Source organism: Dendrobium catenatum, unplaced genomic scaffold, assembly GCF_001605985.2.
Source record: "Dendrobium catenatum unplaced genomic scaffold, ASM160598v2 fragScaff_scaffold_1157, whole genome shotgun sequence".
Lineage (NCBI taxonomy): Eukaryota > Viridiplantae > Streptophyta > Magnoliopsida > Asparagales > Orchidaceae > Dendrobium > Dendrobium catenatum.
The window spans coordinates 913,473-937,788 of NW_021319619.1; the positions used below are offsets into that span (position 1 = coordinate 913,473).

The 24,316-nt window shown below is 34.8% G+C and overlaps 1 protein-coding gene across 2 annotated transcripts in view; it reads right to left on the bottom strand.

Annotated features, from left to right (window-relative positions):
* Window positions 1-2,693: 2,693 nt before the first annotated feature.
* LOC110093672 (DUF21 domain-containing protein At4g14240) overlaps window positions 2,694-24,316 on the bottom strand; it is a 42,225-nt gene continuing 20,602 nt past the window's right edge. Inside the window, exons 8-14 of one of the 2 annotated variants that reach the window (XM_028698831.1) lie at window positions 19,219-19,306; window positions 19,029-19,102; window positions 18,715-18,953; window positions 18,584-18,651; window positions 18,157-18,203; window positions 17,973-18,054; window positions 2,694-3,082 (exon numbers count right to left, since the gene is read on the bottom strand). In XM_028698831.1, the coding sequence (XP_028554664.1) occupies window positions 2,993-3,082; window positions 17,973-18,054; window positions 18,157-18,203; window positions 18,584-18,651; window positions 18,715-18,953; window positions 19,029-19,102; window positions 19,219-19,306 (688 nt within the window). In that variant the 3' untranslated portion in view covers window positions 2,694-2,992. Of the gene's footprint in view, window positions 3,083-17,972; window positions 18,055-18,156; window positions 18,204-18,583; window positions 18,954-19,028; window positions 19,103-19,218; window positions 19,307-24,316 lie in introns of both variants that reach the window. The other variant, XM_020818632.2, reaches the window with a different exon arrangement.

Sequence of the window (24,316 nt, forward strand, 5' to 3'; positions counted from 1 at the left end):
ATACATATGATATTTATTGGTTTAGAGAAAGCATATGATAAAGTTTCAAGAAAAGTGTTTGGAAGAGTTCTAGAAAAGAAAGGAGTTAATAATATTTATATTCAAGTCATTAATGATATATATATATATATATATATATATAGCAGTTTTTTGTGTTTAAACACAAGGCGGTTTGACCAAGTATTTTCCTATTTCATGTGGATTACATATAGGATCAGTTTTAAGCCCATATCTTTTTGCTTTAGTCATGGATGTTCTTACTAGACATTTACAGAAGGATTTTCGTTGGTGTATGCTTTTTGCTCATGATATTTTTCTTTTTGATAAGACTAGAGAGGGAGTTGAAAGAAAACTTGAAGTATGGAGGTCAATCTTAGAGCCTAAAGTTTTTGATTTAAGTAGATCTAAAATCAAAGACACGGAGTGTAATTTTAATAGTAATAGTTCTAGTAGAGGGATTGTAACTTTGGGTGATCAAGTCATTAATAAGTACATGATTGATACATATTTGAAATATCTTATGATGCATTGGCCCACTATTTTCTTTTAACATAAGTGCATAATTTAGAAAAAGGGTTGTTTTACTGATAAATTTTAACTTAATGAATACAATATTATATTTTGATAAAGAACATCTTAAATTTGCATCAGGAATAGGTCAATTTCAAGTGATAATTATAGAAAACAATAAAAAAATTATCTTAAAAGAAATCTATATCATGATCGATGATGATATGCTTGGCTTTTGTCCTTCAATTGATCCACATCATAACTCACTCAGAAAATTACTTAATTCGATCAATTATTTTTCACTTTCGCACTTCAACTTCACTGAATATTTTCTTCTTGCATTGCACTTTTTGTAGTAGTGCATGTCTACTGACATTTTTACCAATTTTTTACTGGTCATTTCTATTACGTTTCTTGGGAGGAAGCTTAAGCTCTTTTTGAAGAGAGAGAGAGAGAGAGAGAGAGATGAAAAGGAGAGAGCTCACAAGAAATTCAATTTCCTTTATTCAATAGGCTATATGATAATAGGGCTCAAACCATCTTCTTACAGTGCCTATTTATAAGCATCAAATTTAAAACTGAACCACCAACACAACAATCTTCACCTTTGTCTGATTTTATGATAAAGAATCACATGTGCACTTATTGCAATCTGACTGGCTCATTGCATTATCTCCACAATAAAACCCGCCAAACCGAGCCAAATCCTGCTCGTGAACAACCTCCACTATCAGTTCCGATCTATGACTCCAGCTCGCGCTCCAGCGCGTTATAACCCACGCGCGCCTGCACCTATAGATGTTCCTTCCATGATCCGCATGCCCGTGTTGGGCACTGCATGCTTCTAGCCCACTCATTTGCTCTTGCATGGCATGTCTTCTCTCCAGCATCGAGCACACTCCAGCTCCCCAATCTTTCCTATACACCCATGCGCGCTTAGACTTGCAATTTCGCATGAGCCACCCGTCCAATTCCGAGTCTGTGACCAACTTGCCGCCTCGAGGTTCTTGATCTTGCTGGTTCTTGATCCATTGCTCCAACACATCAAATTCGATGACCCGAAGGCTCCACCTCAAAAAAGATCTAAACTGATCTTTAACCATGACAAATTCTATCCCACCTACCTGTCTGCCCGCATCAAAGATTACAAGTTCTGTTGTTCTTCTTCCACTTTACATGTCAGCCTTCAGCCGTTGCCTTATTCTTCAATTTGTTCAACAGCTCCACATTGTAAAAATCAGCCTTCTCTCTTCATAAGTATTCTACTCGGACTTATCGGATGGAACCGAATTCTCCTCCTTCCTCCTGACATCTACTTCATCCACCTACTTCCTTTGTCTTGCGCAAAACGTGACCAGTCCACGACCTAATCATCAGCTTGCGACACCCATGCTTATGCGCCCAATGTGAACACCACAAGAAAAATGCCAAAATGGCCACCGACAGGCTCGCCTGAACCGGCAGCCTGACCCCACAGTTGATTTGAGTTGAACTTGAATTGAGTTTGGCCTAGATTCGATTGAATTAACTCGAGATCAAATCAAAATACCTCGAGATGAGATCAATCATTTTATATACAAACAAAGGATCATCCATGATACCCAATATATGCCATTCAGGTGCATGATCATCGACACTTTATAGGCCATCCCTTGAGCTACAGTGGGGTTCTTTCACGGATTGGGGTTCTTGCCAAAATTTTCTAATTCAAGACATTTTTATACTAAAAAACTGTTTTAAAAATCAACAAAAAACTGTCCCAAACAAAACCTAAGACAATTTTAGATCACTATTTTTTATATATTTTCAAATAATTTTTATACTACAAAATAATTTTACAAAACACTGAGAAAGCCATCCCAAATGAAGCCTAAAATTGACAAATTTCATTAAATAATATCTATATTGTATAATGAAATTTAAATATAAGTAAGTCTACATATACGTATATTGTGAGTACATAGTTTTTATCATGCTTATAAGTTATAACCCCAATAATATTAATATTTTAAATGTATAAAAAAAAAGACTAATAAATCATTAAATAAGCAATTCATCATTAAATAAAAATAATGAGTTCTTAACGAGCAGCCTGTTAAACAATAAACTAACATGTCATTGAATAAACATAAATTTTTTTTGTTAAGATTCATTCAATTATTGGAACAAACGAACACAATAAGTTCTATAAAATCAATATTGAATTGTTCTAATCACTTAACAACCCTATTCATAATAGATATATTTCAACCCTGCACCAAAAAAACTGATAACAATCCATAGCAAAATCATCACAACATTAGTACCTTAAGTTACAGCTCAATTATTTCTTATGAAACTTACAATGAGCCAATCAAACAAAAAGTAGGAATGAACAGGCATAGATGGTCAAAAATTAGGATGAGAAGGCAGAGTAATCACCAAACTCTGCCAGATTAGCCTGATAGCTTTAGTTCCTGGATGAGATTACAGAACACTTTGTTTAATTTCTTGGCGAGTTTGGGTCTCCTTCACCAGGTTTCTTCAGTATTCCTGGCTGCTGCTGCTGATGCCCTTGCCTATGCTGTGCTCCCTAGTTTAGAAAAAATTTTTTTTTCCCCCACAAAACAAAGAGGGAAGAGGGAACAAGAGGAAGGGAAATCAGTGCAAGAGACTGGAAAAAAAAAAAAAAAACAGCTATAATTTATTAAGTTCCAGGTTATTCACTTGGCCCACATAAATAAATTGGACGATAACAAAACTAAGGCTTCAATTGTGACGGCTTTCTTGATGCTTTTCAAAACAGCTTTTTAATATAAGAATTTAAAATTTTGTACTAGAAAACTGCTTTAAGAAACTGCGAGACAGCCATCCCAAACGAAGCCTTTTTTTATGCTTCTTAAAACAGCTTTCTAATATAAAAATTTAAATTTTTGTACTAGAAAGTTGCTTTAAGAAGCAGCGAGAATGCCGTCCCAAACGAAGCCAAAAAAAAAAAAAAAATTAAATCTTGTGGTGAATCATGTGAAACTTGAAATTCTAGAAGATTTCCAAATTTTTTATTTCCAAATTTAACATGAGCTATCAGACAAAATGACACTCAGCTTAAATTTTTTCTAGCTCTTCAAAGTTGGAAGTATCAGGTACTTTGAACGCCATCTAAATGATATTCTGAAGTAGTTTTTAGGCCATTTTAAGGAGGCAAAAGTGAAAAAAACGGAGTGAAGGCTCCTGCCAATGATTCTAACATAAAAGAGTGATAGATCCGTCTATTAAAACAAAGGAAGGGTATGCAATGAAGCTTGATTTGGGATAAACAACTAGAGGGGTTGAAACCTAGCAACCTATAAAGCCCGAGTAGGTAAGGGCTCTCATACACGTTTATGGTAATCAAACTCCCACAGAAAACTAAGGCTTCGTTTGGGACGACTTTCTTACTGCTTCTTAAAATAACTTTCTAGTATAAAAATTTTAATTTTTGTATTAAAAAGCTGTTTTACAAAGCAATAAAAAAGCCATCCCAAACAAAACCTAAATCCCCAAGCCTGACATAATGTCATCACATCAGCGAGCACAGCAAAAATAACTAAAGAGAACTAAACTCATTGAAGGCTTTTTTATCAGTCTCAAACGACTATTGGTGACATGAAACCTTAAAAACGGCAATATACCGTGGAGGAAAAAGATTTAACATAAATACTCATCATTGATTTTAGAAAGATGAAAAGAAAATTGACATTTCTACAAGATAATAGTGAGCAAAGCAAAAATTATAATTTTAATATTTAACTAATTTAATGTAAGATAAGATATTGAAAAAAAAAAAGATGCATTAAAAACGAAGATGATAAAATTATAATTAATAAAAAGACATCAAGAAATATAAAGATGCTGTCTTTCAAGAAATATAAAGATGCTACTTTGAAAAATCACTGTTATTTAATGAAAAAATAATAAGTTATTATGACTAATCCAAAAATAGAGTAGAGTTCGCTATTAAGAAGATACATAATGGTGAAGCTATAGGTAGGTCCTCATGAAATATCTACTGAGATATGCAGAGTTAATGAGCGATATTATATTGATACGATTAACAAATATTTTCAAAAAAAATATTAAAAGAATATCAAATGCTTCGAACAGTGTTTTGGTATAAGTACTTAAAATACATTAGATGTTTGGCATTATTTTAATTATAAAGAAACAGAACTTACAAATCATATGTAAAAGTTATGGTATAGAATAATGAACATAGCCTCCAATAAATTACGTCAATATTGAATAATCACTATCTTGCAAGGGATATTCAACATGTAAGCCATTTTTGTGCTAAAAAAACTAATGAAAAGTATGCCGAGCAAATAAAGCATCACACTAAGAAAGATTATGATTGAGTACCATAAGAAAGGAATTGGTTTGTATGAGGGGCAATCCATAGGCCTACAAACTAGTCAAGCATTCGATAACCTACTTATGGATTGGCTTGATTAGAACTCGTTCATGATGTTGAATATATTTATAAGTATTAGGTTGTTAAATAAATAAGCATGTTGTTCTACTCATTTATGATCATGAACAACATAATTTAAACTCATGAATATACTTGTTAAAAAGCTTAATTCCTCTATAATTCTCACAATCTTATGCATCACATTTATTCTTAAAAATAGGAATCAACACACTCATTATCCACTCATCTAGTATCTTTTTAGTCTTCAAAATAATATTAAAAAGTTTAGTAAGCCAAGAAATTCCTCCATCTCCTATGCATTTCCACACCTCTATTGGAATATCATAAGGTCCAACAGCTTTTCCACACTTCATTTTCTTTAAAGTCTCTTTAACTTCGATTTTACTAATACGCCGATAAAAATAAAAATCTTTATTTTCATTTAGGGTGCTAAGGTCACTAAAGTCAATCACATTCTCATAATTTTCATTAAAAAGTTTAGCAAAATATCTCATCCACCTTTGTTGAATATCCTCTTCTAATAAAAACACTTTTTGGTCTTCATCCTTAATACACCTCACTTGAACTAAATCCTTACTACTTCTATCTCTTTGTTTCGCTAACTTATACATACATATTTTACCCTCCTTAGTATCTAATATATTATATAAATCATTAAAAACTAAAATCTTTGCATTGCAGATTGCTTTCTTAGACTCCTTACAGACTTATTTATATTTTTCCCCACTATCAAAATTTTTACAGGTAAATCAATTTTTATAATAAATCTTTTTTATTTTTTATCTTTTCTTGCACATTTTGATTTTACCGCCAACTTTTATTATTAGTAGCAGATTTTACCTTATACTCCAAACACATCTTTTGCAACATTCTTAATATCGCTAGCTACTTTTTTTCACATAACATTAGCTTCCTCATATACAGACAAAATCTTAAGATCTAAAATATTACTCTCAAAATATTTTCGTTAATATTCTTTAAATGCCTCAATCTAATCTTAGAACAATGATTTACTTTAATTTTTATTTTCTGCCCATTCATCTTAAAGTCCAAAGCTAATAAGTGATGTTGGGTACATAAACTTTCACTCGGAATAACTTTATAATCTTTGCAATATGAACGATCTATTTTTCTTATACAAAAATAATCAATTTGAGTTTTACTATATCCATTCTTATAAGTGATGAGATGTTCATCTCTTTTCTTAAAGGGCATTAGCTATTATAAAATCATAAGCTAAAGAAAAATCTTATATGATCTTACCACCATCATTAGTCGCTTCAAAGGCATAGCCACCATGAATGCTTTTAAAATCATCTACCTCTCTACCAACATGTCCATTTAAATCTCCTCGAATACAAACTCTTTCTTCGAGAGGTATGTTTTGTATTAATTCTTCTAAGTCTTTCCAAAATTTTAATTTTGAACACATATCCAAATCTACGAGAAGAATAAGCACTTATAATATTGATAATCTTAGCATCAACAATAATTTTTAAAGCTATAATTATATTAATTTTTACAACATTATCCTTCAAACTATTATCTATAATCACACCTACACCATTTCTAGTACGACTCCTACTATAATAGCATAATTTAAATCCTAAACTATCAATCTCCTTAGCTTTCTCTCCAATTCATTTAATTTCCTGAATGCATATAATATTTATCTTCCTATGAATCATAATATCTATTAATTTCATTAATTTTTCTGTAAGGGAACCTATATTCCAAAATTCTATCCCAATTTTAATTTCATGGACTAGCTTATTTGCCCAAGTACTTGTGATATTGAGTAACAAATTAGAGACTGAGACGAAGGTAGAGTGAAATGAGATAGCAAGAAATATTTCTGAGAAAAAAAGAAGCTATTAGCACTACCAGTAAGAACTAAAGCATATAAAAAAGGTAATAGGTGATGCAATATAAAAACTACTAAGAAAAGACTAGCTCCAGCGGTAGAGAACAGAGAACCAATGAGAATAACGTAATGACTATGAGAAACAATAAGGAGATAAGTGCACAAAGCTTCTACATGACGTGTGATTTGCAGCAAGCTTGCATTTCATACCCTAACAATGTGCAAGTTCAACTCATCACTTTGCCTCACTCCTAAAGCATGCTTTTAATGACACTGGTATAAAATTGTGTTCTCTAACTTTACGTACTATCTTCTTAACACTAGTTACAATCATAACAATTTATAAGTGAAGAGATTTCAGCACACATTTGTGTCTTCTAACAAATTTTGTGTTAAATATCATACAACAATTTGCATATTTTAAAGTATTTAATAGAATAAAATTAATAGTTAACAAATCATAAAGGAACATAAGTATCATCTATTATCAAGACTTAGTTCAATCCTCAATAATAATAAGATTGAAAATTCAACTAGATTTATGACAAAATTAATTATTTTGAGAAAAAACTTGTTTGTCCTTAGTGTCTAAAATATTTCCGTAAGTTTTCTTGCATGACTTATATTAATATGTAAATTCCTTTGTCTATTCCAGCTTGGCCCTGGGATAACATCATGATGGATTTTCTGTAAGGTTTACTAACAACCCATAAAGATCATAATTATGTTTGTTGTGGCAGACAAGTTTTCCAAGATCATCATTCTCATGGCATGAAACCTAACATTCATTGGTGATGATGCGGCACTACTATTCATCTATATGAGTGGGAGCATTTTAAGCTCCCAAAATTCATCATCTCTGTTTATGGCTCTTGTTGCCTAAACAACTTTAGAAGTCGTTTTACATTAGGGTGAATACAAATATGAAGAGAACTACACTATAATGGTGTATCTTTTTGAGAGGCTTCAACTTTAACCATCCAAATATGGGACGAGAGCCTCCTATATATCCAATTTGCATTTAATGGTGCTACCAATTGAGCTCTAGTTGAAGTATGCCCGAGCTACCTTCATCCAGGTCCTTTTGACATGCACTATATGACCCATTCTGCATTATCAGAAAGATAGGTAACAATGCATATCAAGTGGACCTATCGAGATTTAATATGTAGTGAATGTGGAGAACCTCAAACCATTCAATCTCTCAATGCTTGATGATCAATATGAATAAGTCTTGTCACCACTTGATGAAGAGTTGAGATGAGAAATAATTGAACATATGCCACAGAGAAAAATACTATTACTAGGGATGAAGGCATCAAGATGACATATCTCATTGTCATGAAACGTAAGAAAGCTTTTATTGCCAAGTGGTACAACTAGTCCAAGGAGGGCATCTTTCTCATCACTTCATCAAATAGTTTCACGAAAGGGAATCCACTCGTCAAAAGGAGATGCATGATCTCAAGATCTACAACAAGCTAGTTTTGATTTATGCATTGCCATATGTGAGCAAGTATTTTCTTTGGCATCCCTTTTCTCTTCTCCATAAATATCATAACATTCATGCTTTAACCTTTGGCATCACAGGCTTTGTTCTTCATAAAGAGTTAAACTCCTGAATGTTTAATGTGAGGGGAAAAACCTTTCTTAACTTCTCATTAATGAATTAATGCACCATTTATGAAGGGAGCCCTTTGATCTACTTGTAACCAACCTCTCATAATCTACTCCCTTCTCCGCTGTATACAAGAAGGGGACAACTATGGGCCTAGGTATTGTTTGAGTTCGTAATCCTCATTCTAATGAAGAGAATCTTCCCAGTTTGAAATCTAAAAACTCCATTCTCTTGTAATGAAGTATAATTACAATGTATTATTTTCCAATTGATCCCCAATATACTCTTCTTCCTCTCCTGATTGAACATATCAAGTCCTCTTCCTTGGGTGCACAACAACATCCATAGAAGAGTTCTCCCACTTCCTTATCATCTCTCTCAATCTCTTTCAATCTGGATCTCTTCTTAGCTTCTAATTTCAAAAAAAACCTAAACTAAACTAAACTACATGGGAAGAAGAGAAGGACGAGATAAACATACAAGAGAAAAAGGATTACTAAGGGTGCGCCTACTCATGACTTGAGCAAAATCTTATCAATCAAATATGATGGTTACCCAAGAGACCCAAGAGAAGATCAAGGGGCTCCCTTACATTAAAAAAAAATCTCTTTTAAGATCTCAGTTTTCGTAGTGGTTGTGTCACTCTCTATCCATGAACCTCGAGTAATATTGGATTACTTTGTATTTTTTTGTATTGGTTATGACTTATGAATGTTAACCAAGGATATTCAAAATAAGCTGCCTTCCTGTATGCAATTTTCTAGATTAATAAATCTAATTGATGAGATATGAATTGAAATAAGTGAAAAGTTAATAAAATGAAGAAGAAAATATTCATACAACAAAAATAAATATGATATAATATTTTATGGATATGAAAATAATAATTATAAATCAATTAATATTATTTGAAAATTGAAGTGATACTTAAGCTTAATAGGCTTAAGTGTCGTGGATCCATTATATAGAAGAATAGAGACATGGATTAAGAACTAACTACTAGAGTTAAAGCTGGCTATTAAAATAGATAAGTTTCTTAGAACAATCATGCGATAAAAGAATGTCATGAAGATTTAAAGTTGGACAGGTTTGGATGAGTTCGGCCTTAGATGCTTGTGCCGATCGGAGCTCGTTGGGGTCGCTCGGCTTTGGAGGGAGGAAGACAGGCTAGGTATGGAGATCGGAGCTTCAGCTGGGATCGGAGAGGGGGAGAGTGTCGTGGAAGGAGGGAGTGCGAATGGAAGAAGCAGCGAATGGCTTCGTTTGGGTCGGTATTTAACGACGCGAGAAGGAGCGAAATCGAGGCCATCGTCGCAGGTTTTACGCAGGAATGACGGGATGCGATTGTTCGGCGCCGATTTCAGCCAGATTCACGGCAGGATTCGTGGATCCAACGGTTTACAGGTATTATTTTTCGTTTCTTTTGGGTTTATCTGTGAAGGTCAACACAAGCCAATCAGGTTGTTGAATTAAAGTATTGGGTAGAAAAGTCATTGATAATCAAGTTAATCATGACAAAAATAAGAATGGTAAGGTCGATGTGTAGTAAAGTTAAGGAGAGATTGAAGAATGATTGCAGTAGATGAATGGTGAGAATAGAATTCATTGAAGTTAAGTAGTGAAAAATAAACTTACAATTTAGACAAGTATAATGATAGGTAAAAAATGCACTAGACAAAATGGATTGATAAAGTTAGTGTCAAAGGACTAAGAATAAAAAATGATAGACATAGAGTAGTGCAAAAAGATTTATATAAGACATGTTTAATACTTTATACAACACCTATGTTGCACCGATACACTTATTTATGAAGGTTTGTTGTATCCGATGCACCGATACACGGATACGCCTCTGATACGGCACCGATACATGTCGAATACGACTTTGCCGTATCTAATTAAAATACTATTTAATTTCAAGAGGACACCGCATGTTCGTTGAAAAACAAAAAATTCCGAAAAAAAGACCCGTCATATTTACTTCCACGACTGCAAACGAGGTTCTCTCATTTTCGAGATGGATTTGAGTCTCTTGATGATATAAGAATATAAGAAATTGCTAATCTTTCACTTGATGAACCTGAATTAGAAGCTATGATATTTATTGAAGATGATAAAGAAGTTCAAAGACAAACCACTAAAGAAGCTAATCATATCATTCCTTATATTGAATAGTTGAAACTTCATGTGCTAGACAATTTATGTTTATGCTTTTGTTGTTATACAACATATTTAATGCTTACTTTTATTTTGATATTATAAGCTACAAGGCTACAAATGATGTTACTTTCATTTTTTTTTTTGTAATTTCAAATATTATGCTTTGATTGCTTTCTTAATTTTTATTTATGATTTATAAATTATAATGATGTGTCCGTGCCATACTCGTATCATGTATTTTTAAGAAATGACGTGTCTCATATCCGTATCATGTCGCATCCGTGTCATTGTATGGTGCAACATAGTGTAACACTAAACAAGAATGAACGAGAATGAGAATTCAAAAAAAAAAAAAAAACAACCTAAAAATAATTAGGACATGAACAAGACTAATGATAATGATGTACAAATATTAATAATACAAATTGTATTAATTATATATATATAATTCCGTCTCCTTAAAGGTGTTAATTGTTATCTAATTAATACTCTATACTCAGTCCAAGAAGCAAAATATAAAAGAAAAGGACCAAAATGATTTATTGACTCTTTATGAAATACCAAAATAGTCCTCAAATTTGAACATAATCATTTTAATCTCTCAACTCCTTAAAAAGGTGAGACTATTTTGATTCCTCTTTAAATACTCGAGGGACCAAAATGATTATTTAATATAATTGGGGACCATTTTGATTCTTCATAAAGAATCAATGGACCATTTTGATATTCTTCTCCAAAATAAAATAAAATTATATAACTCTAATTAAACAAATAATATTATTTGCATAATGTAAAAATAATATACTTGTAAATGCAAGTTGAACTCACATTTCATATTTTGTATTACCTTATTTAATGAGTGTGATATGAGTTTGCATATTAATAGCCACACCAGATTGGCATGCCGGAAAGATCACACATTGGATCATCCACCATCCCACTATTCCTAGATTTCACATGTCCCATCCATGTTATATGTTGCATCAGCATCCCATGTCGATCCATCCTTTCAAGGGACTATCTAAAACTGTATGAAGCTAAACATTGTTTTCTAGTCAAATAAGCACAGCTGGGTTTCATTATAATGTAGTTAGAAGTTTAACAAGCTTCAAAAGTGCTGATAAGTAGAATGCAAAAGAGTGATCTTTCTTGTGGGCTTCGAAAATTTGCGCTCCGGTCTCTACACGTCCCCATTCTTTCTTTTCAGGTCATCAAGGAGAGTTTTAACAAGTAGGTACTGGGGTAAATTTTCAGAAGGAAAATTGGATTGTGAATAAGACATCACCCAGAGATTTCACCCTCATTTCACGAGGACTTTATGATATGAGTTCAGGTTTCCTATAGGCGCAAGCCCCTATAGTTAATTACTCCTCTCCCTATTTGTATGTTTGCAAGAGACTTTATTGTTTGCGGGAAAATTGACATGTTCATTTGTGTGTCGTTGTCGACTGCCGGACAAGTTATATTCGCCTCCGATCTCTTCATACATGTTGGCTAGCGAGTTGTTATGTTCACAACACATAAGTCTTCCAATTTTCGTAGGAGGCCGATATATTTGCCTACATGCTACTATTGGTTGTTGGTTGAGCTGCATTCGCCACTAATTTATCCTTATATGTTGACTGGTGAGTCGCTCCATCTATAGCTTATCTACCGTCGTCGTTCACAAGCAGATTGACATATTCATTAGAAAGCTGCATCATATATGTTTGTATGAGGTATTGTTGTTGACCTCTATGCCATGTCAAAAAGAAAAAAAAAAGTTTTCAAAAACTTACCTCTGCCATGCCCATACAAGAATCCTGCCCAAATCCCGTCAAATCCCGCCGTTGCTACAGTAATAATTTCACTGTATATTCGGTGCCGTTTGAAACATAGCATGTGCAAGCCTTGTCTCCCGCTCTCTTTGCATCCAAAATGAGAAGGAACGCACCTCATCCGATGCTCTTCTAACGTGAAACTCCCGCATTCCCTCTTCCCATTCGAATACCCTAGCCCCATCTCCTCCTTCAGCAGCCCGCTTCTTCTCCTCTATCATGCATACAAGTCCAGCTCCCTAGCTTCTTCCTCCCATAGCTCTCGTAGGACCTCCGTTCACCAGAGCCCGCAAAAGCTTCCTCCACTCTAGTCGCACCCATCTTGACCTATATGAAGCCGAATCTCCTAGCCAAACCCTTTGACCTCCAAACTCCACCAGCAACTGCAAGCTTCTTCCTAAACATCCTTCCCTGCTGTTGTTGAACTGACCCCTGCTCAAGCTTCCACCACCTTCTCTAAGCTGTTAACCCAGAACCTCAACCCGTCAGTTCCTTCCTAACCTGCAACCTCCACTGCCCTGTCAAACCCCACTCGACCTAACCTTTGCCTTCCGCCGACTCCAAGACGCTGTCGTCGATTACCCTAGCTCCTGCCGACTCCAAGCCCTAACTGATCTTCCTACCTCCATAGCCGAAGGTCTGCTCCCATTGTAGAACTCCCTTCCCCGCCTGTAACCCGAGCCGCCATCTACCTTCACTTGCCCGATCTTCACAAACTGCCAATAGTGAGGCAGTCTCTTTATGATTAAGTTATTTTTGATATTGATAGTAATTATTATTAATATTAACTATGTTATTATAACTATTTTTATATATATATATATATATATATAATGTGTGTGTGTGTAAGAGAGAGAGAGAGAGATTACAAAAGAGAAGAAAAAAGAAACAAAAAAGGGAAAAGCAAAAAATAAATAAAAAATAAAAAAGGAATTTTGTGTATTTTGTCGTCGTTGCTTCTACGTGAAGGTATAAGTTTCTAACTCAAAAATCCCACACTCGACGCTTGTGGCGAGCCGACAAACCTCCATACACGTTCACATAGCACAAAGGGAGGGAAACCGATGCGATGCTTGCGATGAGGTGAGTAATCCCCGGAGCGCTTATGTAATGTGAGGAGGATGAAAACTAAGTACCCATATGTGGGAAAATAACTGTGCTTTTTTAAACAGATGACAGACCCTTAAACGCTCATATAGCATAACGGGGATTGAAGAAAATACAGCCGTGGTGTCACCCGACGTCTACCTGAAGTGCTCATGTAGCGTGGAGGGGAAGGTTGTCTCTTTGTTTTTCCCCTAAATGGGGGAGACGTCGAGTGGCTGTCGAAATTCAGAGCAAATGCAGGGGACTTGTGAGCTTGGACTTGAATTTGGACATTGATTTGAACCTCAAATGAACTAAATTCAAATTTGAATAAATAAGCAAAATATTAAAACTATATTTGAACATTGAGAACTTGAGCTAAACTAGTCTCTAATAATTTGAACATGACCAAATACAAAGAAGAGCTTGAATCTAAACCACATGGGACTTGAGTTTGAATGTGACACATGAGACCGAATTTCAATGAATTCATAATCACATTCAAAGGACACAAATGTTAATTGGAAGTCTTGATCACATGAACAAAATTAATAAAGCAACAAAGAGGCTTATGCCAAGATTTCAAATGATCATGAACAAATGAGACACTTGTGAAAAATCATCTTACATGCTACAAACCATGAATGAAGATAAGGAATTTGCAATCATAATTTGCCTACAAACAATGCGCAAGGAACTATGAAGAAGAAATTCTCTATGTATACATTGTCGTGTTTATGAATAGAGGTAGAAGATGTGTGAACAATGCAGTGACATTCCAACCAATATGCTTGCAATCAAAGTATGAAACTTTCAAATAAATGTCGAAGAACCTTCATGCCAATCAGAATATAAATATCAACAAAACAACAATCATCTATAAATGAGTGGCTACAAGCAATGATCGATGATGAATAAGTTCTCTCTTTCTCATCCTTGAGCAACAATCAATATGAATGTAACAAATAAGGGAGAGCTGAAATATTCAAGTTTTACATACAATGAACTGGATGACTTATCAATAGTCATATACAAGGAATGCAATATAATCACAAGCAATATCAGAAGAGTGGCGGTGGATACAAACACCTATAGACAATACGAGCAATGGACTTGTGATGATGCAGTCTCTCTATAACTAATGTCAACTACTTTGGAAATGTATACAATAGCTCCCACAAGCATTGAAATACATGAAAGAAAATGCAGCAATTTTCCAATTTACATCGGAATGGAGATAATGTTAATCTTTACGACAGTCATACATGAAGATGTAGTAACCCCCACTACATCCACTTGTAAGAATTAACGAAAGTTTGTAGCAAGCACACTAGTCTTCTTGTAGATAACAATGGTAGATGAGATCCAATCAATGAAATTCCCAAATGCCCATTAACACCCCGATGATGACCGTGTTGAATGTTTACCTCAACCGGAGGATTCTAAATATTTCAAAAATGTCACTCAAATACTAAAAAATCCAAACAAAATTCCAAAGATCATCCAAGTCTAGAATATTTAAAATTGAAATAATCCATCAAATCATTTGAAGCAAAATCCATCCACCCTCCACGGCAGTTTGCTGGGTGGAGAAATTGGAATTTACTTCAGCTCACATAGAGTTAATGCCTAGTCAAAAATATCACTATGATCCATTCTCAAATAATCTCCTGTTAGTAAGTACGTGGTACATGTCCTATGACCGACAGTTTTGCTGCTAAATGGCACTGCAGGATAAACGATTATGACCCGGGACCCTCTGAACCGAGTGGTTTTGCCGCCAAATGGCACCAGGATATAACAATTATGGTCAGGGCCAAACATTCCTTAGTGACATCAAATCCTTGAAATATGAATAAATATGATATAATCCATAGGGCACAAAGCCTTCAGTTAGCTAAGGTAGATTTAAATTTGTCCCTTTAGACAAACACTCCCCCCAGGTCTATAAGTTCCCCTTGGACGAAGCAACCCATGGCTGCCGACAAGGATCATTTTATCAAGTTAGGTCGACTACCTCCTCTGACTAAGTAGACCAAGGATTACGATGGCCTGGGATGAAGGAACCATGGGATCTTGATCGGGTCCATCATCCATTCCTCTACCATTTGTTTTAAGTGCAAGATGGTGAAATTTTCAATTCTAAATATCCAATTTCCACAACTTAAGCCCATGCTGCTACTATATGCCAAATAACATGTATTCTCTATGTATCTGATTGAAGACTAGCCTTAATCGAAAGTTCTCTCTCGTTATCGGGAGGGGTAATTAACTATATGGGCTTGCGCTTATAGGAAACCAGAACTCAGATCATAAAGTCATGGCAAAATGAGGGGGAAATCTCTGAGTAGAGTCTTATCTACAAACTCATACGTCTTCCCAAAATTTACCCCGGAACTTAATACGTTAAAACTCCCCCTCTAAGAAAGTAAGCGAGGGAGGCCGAGGCCGAATTTTTGGAGCCACAATTGTCGTTTGCACGCATATTACTACGCCTGTTTGCAATCAGGCGACATTGATCGTATACAAACTGCATTTTATTTTGAACTTCTTGAATACACACCGGCTCACAAGTCATTGTGTTTGTTCCATGTTTTTCATCGTCGATCGTAGGTGAACTACTATTAATCTCCTACAGTTGTTTGTAGGTGTTCATATTCATAGCAGGTTCTTGATTCTTGCTTGCATATGAACTACAATGGCATTAGTTACATGCAAGCTGCACTCACATCAAATTCTTCAAACACCTCTTAGTTGACGATGTATTGCATAATCAATCATTGCTACTTGCGTAATTGCAAGTGTTTGCTCATATGTTGAAGTTGCCTGCAGGGCATGGGGCACTGTTGCATTCATTACCCATTGTCTACCATCACCTTGCTGTGGATTATTGCATATATAACAGATTCTTGATTCCCGCCCATAGGTGCTTGCTTACTGTAGACTCTTGATTCTTGTTTGTGGATAGCATGTACATTTGTGTCTACATGTGATCAGCCACACTCACAACATCTTAGCTGTTATTATCCTCAAATAGATCACACCAGTCATTATCGCTTGCAGGTAGGCTACTGCGTATCCATTTGCAAGTTAACCAGCCTCGGTGGCAAGGAGGTTATTTCCCTTACAATTCTCTTGCTTCACTTGTGGGCGTACTACATTTATTGCGTATGATTGCTAGCAAATCATCATATTCATTACATGCCTCTTATTGTCTGCGTCTAGACAATTTGTTGTGTATGTTATTGATTATTCACCACATTGCCTGGTGATTTGTGACAAGAGTGATAACACTGTTGTTATTGCTAGTTGGCATTTACACTTTGATTGATATAACCATTGTAGCATTTATTAGAGATTTCATATTGTGGCCTACAAGTAAGAGGTGTTTAAGGATATTTGCACATCACAAGTCTTCTGATTATTTGTTAACATGACTTGTATTTTAGAATTTGTACATTTAGTTTGATTGTGCATTTTAAAGTCTAAAATTCAGTCTGGTTCCCTGTAGTTCTTACTGCAAGTTTGGTTCCCTGTTAATTGTTCAAGTTTTGTTCCCTAAAGTTCAAGTCAGATTCCCTGTTATTTGTATAAGTTCAGGTCCTCTATTTTTTGAATTTCGGCAACCCCCGGCGTATCTCCTGTTTAGGGGAAACTTTAAGGAATTGGGCCTTCCCTATCATGCTACGAGACCGGGTAGGATAGGTGTCGGGTGACACCGTGGCCTTAGTCTCAATCCTACCATGCTACGAGAAAGTGTAAGAATCTTCAAGGTACCTAAAAGAAGGTGCAGTCTTTTCCCGCAAACACAGAAGCACATATACGAGTACTTAATTTTGTCCTAGTCATGCTACGAGAGTGCTTAGAGGCCTACCCGCCTCGCCGCAAGCATTCCACCGGTTCCCTCCCACCATGCTATGAGAGCGAGTAGGGTGGTCTCCCGGTGTGCCATGAGCGTCGAAAGCGGGGGTTTGAAACATTATACCTTATGAGTGATGCCGACAACTTTGTCAAGGCGATGGTGATGAAATTTTAAAAAATATCCTCCTGGCGTAACATGGGCGACTGTCGTGTGTTCAGAAACGACACCATTCACACTTCAAAGACGAGTAAAGCTTCTTTGATTCTTCCAAAGATAAAAACATCCACCCTGCATCTCAATGCCCATACTAAAAGCTTGCAATTGTAAAGATGCATTAGATGTACCAATAAATTAATCACAACTTCAATGAATTAAAGAAAAGAAAGAACAAATAATTAAAAGAAACTTCAATGAATTAAAGAAAAGAAAGAACAAATAATTAAATGAAACATCTCCTTGTAACAGAATCATAAAATGCTTCTTCTATTTCAATCCTCATTAACTATCAAACTCGGAGCTGCATTGAAACTTTTTTAAGAGTGCCATAATGCTATTCATGAACAAAAACCCTCCCATTAAAGGAAAAAAGATGAGAAGCTACTTACTGCTGCCTTCTGATTAGTTAACCTCCTAATGGATGGAGCCCGTGCAACTGAAGATGCAGCAGCAGCAGCAGCCACACGTATCCTGCAAGAAAAACATTAAACAACCAGTGCCTTTCTGATTCACATGATTTGTCATCTAAGATAGGTGGATCTTAAGACAGGAAAAATTTTATGCTGCAATTACCTTTTGTGAACATCAACGTACTCATCAGTTTCATCTACAATCTCCTCCTACACAATGTCAGATCCATCGATGATCAGAGTATTAACAAAAAATAACCACATAATCAAAGATGCTTCTCCAAGAAAACCATGCCAAGCATGAGCAAAGATGCAACCAAATCATAAATACTCCTAGTATTGACAATCCAAATATAACCGAACTATTTGCGACACTCATTTATGCAAGGAAAATCCCCAAAGGACACCCAACAAGAGCTAATATACAGGCAAGAATCATATGACCTCAGGCAATTTGAACGGTTATGGTTAATAAAGGTAAGTGCTAGACTCTAAATCAGAAAAAGGGATGGAAATGCATCCTGGACTACCAAGAACAGGTACAATCATTGACAAATGATAAGCAAGTACAATATTTCAGTTTCATTTACTTGTAGGAGTTCTTCAAATACATCCTCAAGAGTGATGATGCCAATAACCTCTCCTTCTTCAACATCTTCTGTTGTACGAACCCCTGTATCAGTTGGTAAACTACTATGTGGCAGGGAAGTGGGGTTATTACCATTAGCATGTTTTTCTTGAACCTTATCTATGTCCACTACAAAGCTTCTATCCTCTTTTGATATTAAAGGAGTTGTCAAGTTAGATTCTCCATAAACTTCTTTATTTTCTTCAGACTTGTTCCCTTCAGCGGGAGGGAGACTCCTTGTTTTCCCTTTAGCCTTCACAACAGCAGCCATATGGCTGCTTCCCTTCTGAAACTCATTTAGTATATCATATAGAGGCATGTCCGCTGGGACCCTGATAAAATTTTAGGGATAAGCAAGCAGATTTATGCTAAATATCAGACAAATGAAAATAAGTAATTCGAGAAACCTAGGAATTCTTCTTATGGAAACGGCACTAACTGGTGTCTCTGTCTCAGCACGAACTGTGAGAAGACTTTTCACCTGAAGATGAAACTTAATAAGCTAAAACCCAAAAAATGCACTACATGGATATTTTCTGCTCAACAAAACAAGATTACGAGGTATAGATTTAAGCGCAGAAGACAATTGGCACCAACCAGTAGAAGACCAATAATGTTCCTTGGATTTCCTGAATAAACAGGGACTCTGCTGTGGCCCCGAGCTAGAATTTTGCCAATGGCTTCCCTGTAAAGGGTAAATGCAATATGTCTTAGGGTCTAGGTTTTGTTAATGCGCACAAAATTATGCAAACACATTTATATTCACAACACAAACTTTTAATTTAGGAAAAATTAATTATTTAGATGAAAACTAAAAATAAAAAGAAACATATACATATGATAATTTAATAGCATTTACATGAAATAGTGCAGAGAAATCCAAAGACAAAAAAACATTCAATCAATTGGAAATCATCCTATCGTAGACATATATATTGAATCAAATTTGACAAAATATTAATCATACATGACCAAATCAATATTGAGATAACATAAATATACTTAAGTATTCTAAAATGAAAAGAGACCAAATCAAGTATCATGCTTGTTCAAGAAGATAACCTCTCAGAAAACAACAAGATGCCACCAGATCAAGGATAACTAGGATATTCACATTCAATCATTTTATTAAAAATTAATTGATAGAGTTTAAAATGTCTTAGAACTCTTTTATATCATCAAAACATTCCTCTGTAACTATTATAAAAAAAAAGGCAAACAAATCTTGGAACTGTGTAAATCTAAATAGGAGAAACCCGGGATGAATTGAGATAAACAAGATAAAATGCAACTTTGATGGCATCAATTCCAACAAATAGAACTATTAAACTTAGTTCCAAGAACAATATACTGCTGATATGATCATTAGCAAAAGCCATAATTGCATGCAGCAACTTGGCTACAAAACAGTCACTGCTTTACCATTAATTAACCTTGAAAAGGCCTCAAAAACCTAATTGAGGAATGTAACTGCATGCAGCCAAGAAGCCATAACCATCAAGATGCAGCCAATTGTTGATCTCAGTAACAACCCACAACTTATTCAATCAAACACAATAATAATAGTGGACAACAGACAACATTGCATAAGATAAATTCAAGACGTCTTGGTCACAACAAAAAATATTCGACGATTGCATGTGTTGTAAAACAAATTATGTTGACATATTTGAGATGTCAAAAATTCCTAGAAAGAACAGACACATCACCAAATTCAATAAACGAGAAAATTTCGAAAAAAAAAATCTGCACGGAAATAAATTCAAGGCACGTGAATAACGAGAATTCATGAGGGCAACAAAATTGACATATATGAGCAATTAAAAAAACAGCAAGGGAGAAGTAGCAAACACATGTTATTATAAATATAATATAATTTAAACATTATATATGTTTATAATAAGTATTATCACTCAATTAATCTCAAATTACTGTCTCATATGCACACATGTATATATATATATATATATATGTCGGACACGTCATTAGCGTGTCCCATTTTAAAAAAAATAAATCGAACACGCATGTCAGACACTATTGTATAATTAAATAAATAAATAAATAACCCTAATCCCGAATTCCTATTCGTATTCGTGGTCTTCCCGAGCGATTGAGGCGAGCAGCGGTCGGCTGGAGATCGCACCCTTGGTCTTCCCTTCCGGCCGTAAGCAACAAACCATCCTCCTTAGTTTCTGCGCGCAGCCGAGGGAAGCCGACGCCAAACCGCAGAAAATTTTTCAAACCTGTAAGTTGATTTCGCCATTTTTTTCTCCATTCGCCATTTCTCTTCATTTATTAATGATTATGTAGATTTGTGATCAGAAGAGTATATTTTTTTAAAGAATTTTATTTATTTTGGATTAAAATTACTCTTACAATAAAAAAATGTTTATTTAATGCGCTCTCATTGCGCTTTTGCTGCGCTTTCATTGCGCTTTTAATGCGCTTTTGGTGCGCTTTTAATGCGCTTTCACTGCGCTTTTACTGTGCTTTCACTCTTACAATAAATTTTTTGTTCTGGGGCCGCTGCCCTCGAAAATCGGGCAGGTCGAACACCACCAGGGGGCAGCGCCCCCTTGGACTCCCGGCATAGCTGCAAAATTTTAATTGTTTTTTAGTCAGATAGTCATAACGCATGATGCAATAGTTCTTTAATTATTTTTTAACTTTGTTTGGCAATATTTATTAAGCCTTTATTTCTTCTACTTTACTACTGAATTTAAAAGCAAAATAAACTCTAGTGCTGGTGGGAGTGGTTCAAAAGAGCCATATATAAAAACTGATAAGCCATTATGAATTCATGTTATAAGGTTAGGAAAATTTTTTGGAGGGAATGTGTCATTCAAATGCAATTATTGTGGTGACACCTATAAATGATCTTATTCTAGGATGAAAGCACATCTACTTAAGATTTATGGCCATGGAATTAAAATGTGTCCTAAGATTACTACGTCACAATTGATTGAATTGAACAGACAAGTTGATGAAGCTGAATCTAAGATCAAATGGACACTTCCTAAAGAGATACATTTATCATCTACCCATGGTTCATCCCACACTTCTTCCTCATCTGTTAGAGTTGATCATTCATTATCATATAGAAGTGAATGATATAATTCAAAGAAAAGAAAAGGAGTTGCCAGTAGTGCTTTAGAGAAGACTTTTAACATGCAGCAGCGAGAGGAATTAGATGGTAAAATTGCAAGAATGTTTTTTTCTAGACTTCCTTTCAACATTGCAAGAAATTCTCATTACAAAAATGCATTCACTTTTGTATGTAATAATAACCTTGCAGGTTATGTTCCACCTAGTTACAATGCATTAAAATCAAAATTATTGGAAAGGGAAAGAACACATATTGAAATATTGCTTGAACCAACAAAAGATATGTGGAAAGAAAAAAGAGTCATTTTGATGTATGTTGGTTGAACTTATCCTCAAAGAAGACCACTCATTAATTTCATTGCCGTTACAGAGAATTGTCCAATGTTTATTAAAGTTGTGAATAGTGAAGGAGAATACAAAGATAAATATTTTATTGTCAATTTGATTAAAGAGGTGATGGTCATTATTGGGCCTTCAAATTTTGTACAGGTTATAACAGATAATGCACCGGTCAATGTTTAAAATTGCGTATTCGGGTATTGAGGCGTTTTTCATTCCTCGTAAGCCTCAAAATCAAAAGATTGCGTAAACATAAAATGATAAATTTTTTATATACTAATGAGTGAATAATATAAAACATTAAAAAACATAAGATATGAAGTGTATATATATATATAGCATGAGACGTAAGCCTCATGCCAATGAGGCAAAGCGGGCCTCAACCAAGTTGAGGCGCAAGCCTCATAAAAAAACTCAATGCGTAAGCATCGAGGCGTTTTTTACTGAAATTGCGCAAAGGCGGGCCTCAAGGTGAGCCTCATATTGCGCAATTTTAAACCATAGCACCGGTGTGTAGAGCTGCATGATTATTGGTGAAGCAAATTTATCCTCATATATTTTGGACTCCATGTGTTGTGTACACTTTAAATCTTGCTTTAAAAAATATTTGTGCAACAAAGAATACAGAGGTAAATGAAATCATCTATGCTGAATGTTATTGGATAACAGTGGTTGCAGATGATACTGTTTTGATCAGAAATTTCATTATGAACCACTCAATGAGACTTCCAATGTTTAATGATTTCTCATATTTAAGAATGTTAGCTATTGCTGAAACTCGTTTTGATACTCTTCAATTTATGGTGATTAGTGAGCAGTGGTCTTGCTATCGAGAAGATGATGTTGGGAAGGCAAGGTATGTGAAAGAAAACGGGGAGCTGTCAAGTGGCCCAATATATTAAGGATATAGAGTTATAGACAAGTTTTTTTAATGAATTTGATGCACAATAATAAGTTTCTTTTGGTGGATTAGTGATGGAATATACACTAGAAACTAACAATACATATAGATATTTCTCTACAAATCCACCAACGTTTAGCGATAAATATTTGCCAAAAAAATGTCATAATTACTAATAGATAAAATACATTGGTAATTCTGATGATAATCCAAATTTTTCTGTTATAAAATATCAATCACACATCTAAACCAAACCAATTTAGAGAACACAAATATAATGAAAGGAAAAGAGATATGGCTTCTATAAAGAGATAACATCTCCTATAAACTTTCAAGCTCCACCTTCAAGCTCCCGCTTAGATCGAGGAGAAATAAAGTGAATTGCACATATAATCAAAAAATTTATTCAAACATAATTGATTAAGCTTTGCATACCTGCTTGATATTCTCACAAAGTTCCTCCTTTACAATTAAAAAAAAAAACTGCAAGTAAATCTTAGAACTATATAAAACCTGATAGGAGACGGGCAAGATGAATCAAGATAAGCTAGAGAAAGCTACAACTTTACCAATCCCACATAAAATAAAATAAAAAAATATGCGCGTCCACTTAATTTTGGAGATTATTTACAACTAAACCAATCATACACAAAAACATCCACCATGTACAACTAATCAGGCATAAAATTCACCAGTCTTAACCATTCAACTGCGAAGAAAGAAAATCTAAAAATCTAATCACAGAATTCAGAAGCAAGCAACCAAACAATCATAAGCCTCAAGATAATTTACTGCAAGCCTATCAACAATCCCAATTACAGGCTTCCAAGATCTAGAAACCACAAAACTTCAAAGTCCCAGCAAGCGTAGAATCAACAGTGGCAATAATCCTAAAATTTGAGGTTGGTGAAGTCATCTAAGACTTAACATTTGTAACACATTATTGTTATTATTATTATTTTTTTTCTTTTGCAAATTTCTTGGCAGCCACACTCCCTCCCCTATTAGATCCACCTACGTAAAATATAAACTCCAAGAGAGAAACAATACAACACAGCCTGCTTTCATTGTAAGAAACATCATAACTCATAAGCATGTGCTATTTAAAAGAAAACATAAAAAGCCATACAAAAAAATCTAAGGAAAAAAAAGAGCCTTTCACTTCATTTTTCTCAACGCATACATCTTAAATTTCTAATAATTTCAGGCTTTAAAATTTGCATCAATACTAATATTACACCCTTTTCATATGTATTCATGTCTTCTATGAATCTGGAAGATTCACAAATAGAGGTACATATTCCGGGAAAAATTAATAAATTTAATAAAGAAATCAACTATGAACTATCC